Source organism: Pelobates fuscus, chromosome 6, assembly GCF_036172605.1.
Source record: "Pelobates fuscus isolate aPelFus1 chromosome 6, aPelFus1.pri, whole genome shotgun sequence".
Taxonomy (NCBI): domain Eukaryota; kingdom Metazoa; phylum Chordata; class Amphibia; order Anura; family Pelobatidae; genus Pelobates; species Pelobates fuscus.
In genome coordinates, this window is record NC_086322.1 from 271,667,764 (window position 1) to 271,679,112 (window position 11,349).

The 11,349-nt window shown below is 44.2% G+C and overlaps 1 protein-coding gene across 2 annotated transcripts; it reads right to left on the minus strand.

Annotated features, from left to right (window-relative positions):
* Positions 1–8,596: 8,596 nt before the first annotated feature.
* On the minus strand, positions 8,597–11,148 carry LOC134565817 (avidin-related protein 4/5-like). Of its 2 annotated transcripts, none has more exons than XM_063425476.1 (4): positions 11,077–11,148; positions 9,333–9,549; positions 8,952–9,069; positions 8,597–8,672 (listed from the first exon to the last, which is right to left on the minus strand). In XM_063425476.1, exons 1-4 carry the CDS (start codon positions 11,143–11,145, stop codon positions 8,621–8,623), a joined length of 456 nt encoding a protein of 151 aa, XP_063281546.1. In that variant the 5' UTR covers positions 11,146–11,148; the 3' UTR covers positions 8,597–8,620. The 2 variants fall into 2 exon arrangements, with proteins under 2 accessions (XP_063281546.1, XP_063281545.1); XM_063425475.1 differs by having other exon boundaries at positions 9,333–9,552; positions 11,077–11,147.
* Positions 11,149–11,349: the final 201 nt, after the last annotated feature.

An 11,349-nucleotide genomic window follows, 5' to 3' on the forward strand; every position in this document is an offset into this window, starting at 1 on the left:
CGCCTCATGGTAGCTAGGACTTGTTCGTCCACTAGGACTGGTGTTAGGCCCATTTTGGACACGCCCCCTGAGTCCGAGATCCCTTTGCCGCCCCCTTACTTTCCGTTAAGAAGAAGTGACGCAAACGCAGGAAGTCCTGCACCCCTCCCCTCATTACCCTCATCCACTTCCGCTTCCTCCTCCAGTACAGGATCCACCCCCCCTCGTACTAAATCTCCCCTTCCGGAACCAGAACCCACCCCCATTAAAAACGAATATCCTGATTTGGCGCCACTTCAGACTTCCGGTCAAGCTTCATCTAGCTCGGCCCGAAGTGTTCTATTTACCACCTTTTCCCAAAACCAACCTCCCACATCCCCATACCCTATCTCTCCCCGACCGGAACCCATGACTGACGCCTCTCTACGTAGCCCTATCCAAACCCGACAGTTGACTGGTGCCCAACAATTAAAGCACTATCAGATGCCTCTTCGCCTAAATCCCGGGTCAGCTTATATCGATGCCGCAGGTCAAATGGCACACGCTGACCCAGTCTTCGTATATGTCCCATTTACCACTACCGACCTTTTAAACTGGAAGACCCATAATTCCTCGTATACTGAGAAACCACAAGCCATGACTGATCTGTTCACCTCAATAGTACAGACGCATAATCCGACATGGGCTGATTGCCAGCAGTTACTAATGACTTTATTTAACAATGAGGAAAGGACAAGGATAAATCAAGCAGCCATTAAAGCATTAGAAGATAGAGCCCGTGCTTTGAACCAAGCTAATCCAGCAGCATGGGCCGCAACACATTATCCCAACACTGATCCCGATTGGAACGTAAATGGTGCTGATATGGTTCAACTCAGAGCCTATAGAGACGCTATAATTGCTGGCATGAAAGCCGGAGGAAAGAAAGCCATTAACATGTCGAAGACAGTTGAGGTGATTCAGAAAAGCGATGAAGCGCCCAGTGTCTTTTATGACCGATTATTGGAGGCATACCGCTTGTATACCCCCTTTAATCCGGAAGACGCAGACAATTCCCGAATGGTTAACTCCGCCTTTGTCAGCCAAGCATACGGAGATATTAAGCGCAAGTTACAAAAGTTAGAAGGGTTTGCAGGTATGTCCATCACCCAACTAATGGAGGTAGCTAATAAGGTTTATATGAACAGGGATACAGAAAATAAGAAAGAGGAAGAGCGCAAGATGCGTAAAAAGGCTGATATGCTAGCGGTAGCGATCGCAGGCGTAGATAGACGGGGCCCAGATAGAGGCGATAGTAAGTGGAATGAGGAACCTCTAAGTAGAAATCAGTGCGCTTACTGTAGGGAAGAAGGGCATTGGAGAAATGAGTGTCCGCGAAGGGAACAGTCTGAGAGAGACAGACCTAGGTCAGGTTACGGAAACTTTAGAGGCAGAGCGAGAGGTAGAGGAGGCCCCGGAGGGAGTAATGGTTATAGAGGGAGTAATGGGAACAGAGGAAGTGTTAGGGAAGACAGGTATATTCCAGCAGCGCAAAGGTCCCGCGATAGAGAAGGTAGGGACTTCGTAGGATTGGCTGACACGGTCATGGAGGACTATTGATACCGACCGGGCTCCATCCCCCTTGGTCGAGCGGAGCCTATGGTCGATGTATCAATAGGGGGGAAAAGGAGTGCGTTCATGATCGACACTGGTGCTGAACATTCAGTGGTGACTAATCTGGTTGCTCCTCCATCTGGAAGGACTATTACTGTGATAGGAGCAACTGGAAGAAGTGCTGAAAGACCGGTTCTTAAAAGTCGACTCTGTACATTGGGAGGCCACGTAGTAAAACACCAATTCCTTTATATGCCTGAATGTCCAGTCCAATTGCTGGGACGTGATATGCTATCAAAATTACAAGCGCAGATTACGTTCCTACCAAATGGAACAACATCCTTAAAGTTTAATGGACCTTCAGGTATTATGACTTTATCCGTACCAAAGGAAGAAGAGTGGCGACTTTATACAGTGTTGACTAGCCAAAACCCTAGGAGTGATGAGACATTGTTTAACATACCAGGAGTTTGGGCAGAGAACAACCCACCAGGACTGGCCCGCAATATTCCACCTATAAAAATTGAACTGAAACTTGGGGTTTATCTAGTGAGCCTAAGACAATACCACATCCCACAGAAGGCTAAGAAGAACATCCAATCCTATCTGGATAAGTTCATACGGTATGGTATCCTAAAATTCTGTACTTCCCCCTGGAACACCCCATTGCTGCCTGTTCAAAAGCCCGGTACAGATGAGTATCGACCTGTGCAGGACTTAAGAGCAGTCAATGATGCGGTTGTTAGCATACATCCAGTTGTACCCAATCCATATAACCTGCTTGCTTTAATTCCGGGCGGGGCTACTTACTTCACAGTCTTAGATCTCAAAGATGCCTTCTTTTGCCTCCGAATTGCCGCAGAAAGTCAATGTATTTTCGCTTTCCAATGGGAGAACGCTGTAACGGGCTCAAAACGCCAAATGACTTGGACAAGACTGCCCCAAGGGTTTAAAAATTCACCTACCCTATTTGGTTCAGCCCTAAGTCAAGATCTACTGGATTTCGAGTCCATCCCAGGAGAGTGTGTATTGTTACAGTATGTAGATGACTTGTTGATAGCAGCAGTTACAAAAGAAATCTGTCAGCAAGCAACGCACGATCTACTACACATTCTCTGGAAGGCAGGATACAAGGTGTCTAGAAAGAAGGCTCAGTTGTGTTTGCCAACTGTCAAGTATCTGGGATTCCATATCTCTGAAGGTCAAAGGATTATGGGGCCAGAGAGAAAAGAAGCTGTCTGCCAAATACCAATACCCAAGAATAGAAGACAAGTGCGAGAATTCTTGGGGGCAGCAGGCTTCTGTAGGATATGGATTCCCAGCTATGCGATACTAGCAAAACCTCTGTACGCAGCCATCAAAGGTACAGAGCACGACCCCTTCTTATGGACCCAAGAACAGCAAACGGCATTTGAAGATGTAAAGAAGGCTTTGATGAGTGCCCCAGCATTAGGTCTACCTGATCACACACGACCATTCTACTTATATGTACACGAGCAAAGAAGAATGGCTGTGGGAGTATTGACACAGTACTTGGGATCATGGCAAAGACCTGTTGCCTACATGTCTAAGCAACTGGATGCAGTGGCCAGCGGACTTCCACCTTGTCTAAGAGCCGTAGCTGCAGCCGCCCTGCTAGTAGCTGAAGCTGATAAACTCACTCTGGGTCAAGAACTTTATGTACGAGTCCCACATGCAGTACAGACGTTGTTGGATTACAAAGGAAATCATTGGTTTAGTAACAGCCGTATGACCAAGTATCAAGCAATGTTGTGTGAAAACCCAAGAGTGCATTTAGAGACTGTAAACACCTTAAATCCAGCTACCCTTTTGCCACAACCTACTGAAAGTCAACATGATTGTTTGGAAGTAATGGATGAAGTATTTTCAAGTAGACCAGATCTTCGTGATTTTCCCATCCAGAACCCCGATGTTCAATATTATACCGACGGCAGTAGTTATGTGAAAGAAGGGATCCGCTATGCAGGATATGCAGTGACAACAATAGACAAGGTGATAGAAGCTCGGCCACTGGCAAAAGGAACATCAGCACAAAAGGCAGAATTAATAGCACTAACACGAGCGTTACAATTGGCTGAAGGTTTAAGAGTAAATATCTATACGGACTCTAAGTATGCGTTTTTTACCACTCATGCCCACGGAGCTTTGTATAAAGAAAGAGGACTACTGAATTCAGAAGGCAAAGAAATCAAGTACGCAGCTGAAATCCTACAACTATTGGAAGCAGTGTGGGAGCCGAAAGAAGTCGGTATTATTCATTGTCGAGCGCATCTGAGAGGAGATGGTGATGTAACCAAAGGAAATCGGATGGCAGATAGTGCAGCTAAGCGTGCTGCTGAATCAGGAAGACAGGAGTATGTGGGGCATATAGCTGCTCTTATACCAACTCCACTGTCCCAATGGACTCCAGTTTATACAGCTCAAGAAGAGGAGTGGTTAAAGACTGAACCGGGAAAGTATCTGGAGAACAAGTGGTATCAGCTAGAAGATGGAAGAATAGTTATACCAGCATCGCTAGCGGTAGAAATTGTCCAAAATTATCACAACGGGACACATTCTGGGAGAGACAGTACTGAAGAATCTCTTAGAAAACATTTCTACATACCAAGATTGTCCAACTTGACTCAGGCCATTGTACGCAGATGTGTAACGTGTGCTAAAAATAATGCAAGACAAGGACCAGTAAAACCACCAGGAGTCCAGTTTATGGGGGGACTCCCCATGTCCGATCTACAAATAGACTTTACAGTGATGCCTAAATCGGGTGGACATCGTTACCTGCTGGTAATTGTGTGCACCTATTCAGGCTGGGTAGAAGCATGTCCTACTCGTACAGAGAAAGCAGGAGAAGTTGTGAGATTCCTGCTACGAGAAATAATACCCCGATATGGACTACCCTGTTCTATAGGATCGGACAATGGTCCAGCTTTTGTTCACCAGTGCCTACAACAACTGACTCATATGCTTGGTATAAAGTGGAGGCTTCATACTGCATATAGACCCCAGAGTTCTGGTAAGGTAGAGAGAATGAATAGAACTATAAAGAACCAGTTGGCTAAAATGTGTCAGGAAACCCAACTTAAGTGGAACGTTCTCTTACCTATAGCTCTATTGCGAATCCGCAGTACCCCTACCAGAAGGATGGGCCTCTCTCCTTTTGAAATCATGTATGGGCGACCACCTCCCGTACTTGGTAACTTAAGGGGGGACTTGAGTCAGTTGGGAGAAGGAATTACCCGGCAGCAGGTTGTAGAGTTGGGTAAGACTATGGAGGAGGTACAGAAATGGGTACAAGATAGATTACCTGTGAATATATATCCCCCTGTTCATAGTTATCATCCAGGAGACCAAGTGTGGATTAAAGAGTGGAATAATGTACCGTTAGGGCCCAAGTGGAGAGGTCCTTATGTTGTTCTTTTGTCTACCCCTACAGCGATAAAAGTAGCAGAAGTGACTCCGTGGATACATCACTCCAGGGTTAAACCAGCAGCAGTCGATTCTTGGCAAGTTACAGCAGATCCAGAGAATCCCTGCAAGATCCGGTTGAAACGCACTACTCAGTCGGAGTAACGAGGAATTATTGTGGATTACAAATTTTATTGTTACAGGTGTGAGTGAGAAGGCCATAATAAAGCCTGTCCGCTTACCATCACATAGTGTATAAGCCAGGAAAGTCTCGAAGGGACACCTGTGAAGACGAGCAGAACTCCATTCCCTGCAGCCCTCACATCCTGGAAGCTGAGGTTCCATCGCACGGACGAAGACTGAGGATGACGGCGAAAGATGTGCTTTTGATTGTGTTTATTTATATGTGTTTTTATATTCAGGAAGGTAGAGGTACCGACACTCCTAGCTGTGAGGTATGCATTAAGACTACGAGAACAGGTAACCATATTTCCCAAACCCTAATTTGGCATTCACAATACGAGTGTAAAGGAGATGTATCGAGATGTAGATACTTAAATATAGACTATAGTGTGTGCCATTTAGGAGTAGGAGAACCTAAGTGCTTCAGTCCGGAGTATCAACCTCGTACAATTTGGTTGACTCTCAGGAATGGAGATCCTCAGGGGACTCTAATTAATAAGACAGTGTTAGAATCCGTACATTCTTCGGGTGTTCTGCTATTTGATGCGTGTAAAGCGATATCGAGTGGTAGAAAGCCGTGGAATGTATGTGGGGATCTTAGATGGGAGAGGACGTATGGGTCTAACGATAAATACATTTGTCCCAGTAGTAAAAATAAATATGTGAGTCCTAGATGCCCAAATAAAGACTATAACTTTTGTCCATATTGGTCTTGTGTGGGGTGGGCGACTTGGGGACAGACAGTAGACAAAGACATGATAGTGACTAAGTTGCCGACTAGCCCTTATTGTAAGTCTATGGAATGCAACCCAGTCCATATACTTATTAATAACCCCGACAAGTTCTTAGATAAGTATGGAAATTTATTTGGGTTTCAGATATACGGGACGGGTTTAGATCCTGGGACATTATTGTTTATAGGGATAGAGACTGATACGGTATCCTCCCAGACTCATCAAGTATACCATTCCTTTTACGAAGAGATGAGTATAGATAATAGGATCCCCCATAACGCTAAAAACCTGTTCATCGATCTAGCTGAAAGTATTGCCGGTAGTCTTAATGTTACCAACTGCTATGTGTGTGGAGGTACTAACATGGGAGACCAATGGCCTTGGGAAGCAAAGGAGGTAATGTCCGGTTCTGAGGCAGTTGACCAATTAATATCTACACAAGCCGATTATCATATGAGTGTTAGAGGTAAATCTGAGTGGAGATTAAAGACCTCCATCATAGGTTATGTTTGCATAGCAAGGAAAGGAATAATGTATAATACTTCTGTAGGAGAATTAACTTGTCTAGGGCAAAAAGCTTATGATGATGATACAAAGAATACAACTTGGTGGTCGGCTTCAAATGTCTCAGAACCATCTAACCCGTTTGCTAGATACGCCAATTTAAAGGACGTGTGGTTTGATCTATCCATCACATCAACCTGGAGAGCCCCAGCAAATTTGTACTGGATCTGTGGTAAGAAAGCCTATTCGGAGTTGCCACAGGACTGGGAAGGGGCATGTGTGTTGGGTATGCTCAAACCATCCTTCTTCTTGTTACCGATTGAAACAGGTGAGACTTTAGGTGTTAAAGTGTATGATGTGAATCATAGGAAGAAAAGGGGACCCATAGAGATAGGCACCTGGGAAGATAATGAATGGCCTCCCCAGCGTATCATAGATTATTATGGGCCAGCCACGTGGGCTGAGGATGGTACCTTTGGTTACAGAACCCCTATTTATATGCTCAACCGTATTATAAGATTACAGGCGGTGGTTGAGATTATCACTAATGAGACATCACAGGCGCTCAATCTTCTAGCGAAGCATAACACCAGGATGAGGACAGCAGTCTACCAAAATAGATTAGCCTTGGATTACCTTTTGGCAGTAGAGGGAGGTGTATGTGGGAAGTTTAACCTAAGCAATTGCTGTCTTCAAATAGATGACGAAGGGCAAGCAATAGCTGAGCTTACTAGCCATATGGTTAAACTAGCGCATGTGCCTACTCAGGTATGGAAAGGGTATAATCCAAGTAGTTGGTTTGGTAGCTGGTATGAGTGGTTTGGAGGGCTTAAGGCAGTGGTAGGTGGAGTCCTACTGATTTTACTGTTGTGTCTACTCCTACCGTGTCTTATACCCTTAGTAGTTAGGTCTGTGCAAAGCCTGATAGGAAGTATAGCAGAGAGGAAGGCTGCTGCACAGATAATGGCGATTTATAAGTATAAGGCTTTAGATCAAGGAGAACCAATGCAGGAAGATGAGTGTTAAAAGATTCACATCATAAGATAAGTCTGGTCTGGTTCAAGGTAACTTGCGGTGTAAGCAAACCAAGGTTAAGTGATGCCTCAAGTAATTGTAAAATATCAAGAGGCATCAAAGGGGGGAATGTGGTGGAATCTCGGTAAAAATAAATTTAGTAGGCCGAGATTACCACGTGGCATGTGTACGTGCATATGCTGACGTATCGATCAGTTGGTTGCACGAGGCAAGATACGATCAGTAGTGTACGGAGCATGTGCAAGAATACAGGATATAGTATTCCCCCTCCTCCATTGTGCTGGACAAGCCATGCGGTCAAGCAGGAAGTTAATTCTTATTTGTATTGATTGGTTAAGAGAATGTGCGGGTGGAGCTTAATATGGGAGGAGTTATGTGCCTATATAAGGAGCCTGCACTATTGTCCGGGGCTCAGACTTTGCTGTATTTTGGTGACGCTAGTCCCTCTGAGTCCCGATCGGTGATCCAATAAAGAATCTCTTCCTTCCTGAAGAAACCTGTGTCCATCTCTCTGTGCTTGGCTTCCGTCAGTTTCTCCGGTATCACCTGGACGAAACTAATCTCAGACAGTCCTACCTAACCTGACTTGTTATTATAAAAATGTGTGCTGTTACTGCTTGCCATGTTATTGTTGATCTTGTTTACTCCATCGGCTTATATTTGCTGTCGTGGCAACATAAGCGTGTTTGTTATTCTAAGCACAAATAAAATAAAGAATTAAAAAAAAAAAAAGTTTTATTTTTTGTATGTCTATGCACAGATTTTTGTAGAGAAAAATCCCTCACATTTCCTGCAGTAAGTTTATACCCACTCCTTTCTGTATTTAGCGGATCCGCCCAAGTTGAGAGAAAACCAGCCATCACACCCAGAAAGACAGTACCGAATAACACTAACACACACACCACCACCCCCCCCCCCCCCACCCCAGTCACACGGAACATGTGTGCAACAGAACAACACGCAAGGGGAAACCATAAAATAACTATATGGAAACTAATTTAGACATGATGCCCCAGAGATGGCTAGTCTTCTCACCCCAATTGATGAATTCATTCTCCTAGCCTTACAGAGCCTTCAGGTTTAGAAAAGATCTGACATGAACAACTTAACAAGGCACAGACACAAAATATGTCAAAAGGGGATTTATTTTTAGACAACAGTTCATTTTAGGACAGATTTAGTTCACGTCTTTTGGGGTGGAAGGTATCTTCACCAATCCTGCAAAGAAAGACAAAATAAAAATTAAATTACCAAAAACTGTATTTAGAATGTCCAGCGTGAGCAAAAGCATTTTTGTAGCAAGATGAAGTCTATTAAAAGAAGCCACAGCAGTATAGAGAATGTAATCTGAAGGAGACAGTCAATGGATTTATAACAGTGGCAAAGAGACAAGGGGGCTTCTGTTGGAGAGAGAAGGTGTAGAGCAGGGACTAGCAGACAGGAAGTTAGAAAAATTGCAGTAGGCTTTTAGTCTGACAGAAGTTCAAAAGACATTACCTAGTTGCCATCCAGTTTTTGTCTTCGGTGTCAACCTGTGACCTCAGTAGCCACATTGTTCTAATGACAGGAGTCTTCAGTCCCTGGAAACACTGGCCGGCCCAAGTACTGACTGAGCCTGCAGAAAAGGAACATGCAAAGCAAGCACATTGTCAGGAGGAAGAACAAAGGGCTTGTGCTGTACTATTACTTTAAAATTAGTACCACATGTAGAAAGCGTGACGTCACATTAAGGATTACGTTTGTGCAAATATTACATTATATCAGCCAATGTTTACACCATTTGAGTTGCTCGATTTATGACATTTACACATTCTAGCATTTATTTAGAAAGTTTACAAGAATCAAGTCAAGTAAGTTAACCTAAAATACGTGACTTACCTCCACTCCAGGTGACCGACATTGCAAGTGTTGGTTCCATACCACTTCCCAGGACTCCTGACACTTTCCCAATCATGTTTTCCCCTGCAGCCAGTGGGGAGGACTCTACAGAGGACTTCAGGAAACCTCTGAGATGGGAACCTTCATCAACTGAGAGGGTGAGCATAGAGCCCAGGGAGTTCACCCAAACACCAGATACATTACAGCGCTCTTTGTGCTGCTGAGAAAGGAGACATATGGTTAGCTTACAGGGAACATCCTTTAAAAACACACCCGTGAATGCTAATAAGGTATTAGAGTGGAATCATGTATATTAATACAATAAAGTTCTTGCTACAAGATAACCATAAACCACAAATTTTACATATGTGGCGTAAGCAGCTGCCTCAGGGCCTGAGCTCAGACTGGAGCACAGTTGGCCCCTGTTGGAGCCAGGAGCTCTAGCTTGAGTGGGCACTTGTTGAGCTGGCTAAGAGATCAAGTGACCTCTGTTCAGTCTTGGGACCCCCTTACCTGCTTGAGGGAACTTTCTGGGTCTGCCCCCTCTACTGGGTGCAGGTTACTGTAAGAGCTCCTGCATGGTCCCCAGACCAGTGGACCACCAGGGATCCATTTCAGAGTGCCCGCCAGACACCATAGCAGCTTCATCAGGATGAAGTTATGGTGCCAGCTTACTTGGGGTGAAACTGTTTGAATGGTTTCACATTAAAGTCTTCGCTCCAGCACCAATTAACCCCCCCCCCCAAAGATCTCAGCTCTGCCGATTGGCTGAGTGTGTCAGACGCTCTAAGCCAAATCGGTAATTCCCAATCACAAGGCAATTTGAGAAAAAAAAAAAAGGAAAAGAAAAAAAAAAAAAAAAAACACACTACAAGTATTATTTTGAAGCAGGAGCCACCATCTTTATGTATACACCTGCCCTTTTCACAGGCAGACCCACCCCTCTACACCCTGCAAGGAAGATTAGTAGGTAGGAGTATAGGAGACCAAATCACTGGCATCTTTAAAGATAAGAATACCACCATCAAAGTCATTACTGATTTTAGCAGCATTTGATTACTTTTAAATGGCCTAAGCAGGACATATTTGAACACTTTCTGATGAAGCCAGGTATAGGTTTTGCATAACTCCCAACACCAGAATCCAGAAAATCAGGAGGTTGGTGGGGGAAAGAGGGTAATGGTAGTAGGCTGGTGACAAGATCACGTAACTAGCTCGACCCCAAAAGGGCAGACAGTCCACCCTTTACACTGGCAGGTCAGCCTAGCATGAATACACAACAGGCTGCCAGCCCATCTTGTATGGCCAGCCCCAGTAGTATACGGTACTAGTGCCCTCAGCAAAGCACAAACATAACGAGGCGCTCACACTATGCTTGTTGAGGACAGTTCCTTGGTGTGTCCCCAAAGCAAGTCAGGATGGGGAGACAGGACCCAGAAGTAAAGATGGGCATGAGATTGTCATGATGTAGGAAGGCTCAACTTCCATTAGCCCTTCATATTCAAAGCCAACCCAAAAGGTAGCCCAGTTATAGTGCACAAGACATCAGCCCACCATAGGACCAGCTGAAGGACAGATACAACCTATGCACTGAACCTTGAATAGCAATTTATTTTAGCCTCTATAATTCAATTCAGGTTTTAGTTAAAAATAATATATATATTTTTTTAAATTAACAAAATCTGTATTACTGACTAATAGACCAGTATTTACAAAACTTGCCAAGTTATGGAAAAGAACTTACCAGGTCCGTGCCACAGGCACCCAGCACATACAAACATAGCACAACAGCCTGTAACAACAACGCTGCCATTGCACCAATAATTACAAAGTGTAAGCCCATTAGGAGGTTTTAAAAGAGAGAATTTCTAATTGATTGATTAACAAATCCGAGGATCACCTGTGACACCCTGGGACCTATTAATTTAGCTGCCAAAGGTTGAATGGAAAAGTAAATTGGAAAATTAAGGTCAAAATAGCCAAGTTGTGACTATAACTGAGTTAGAGACTTTTTTTT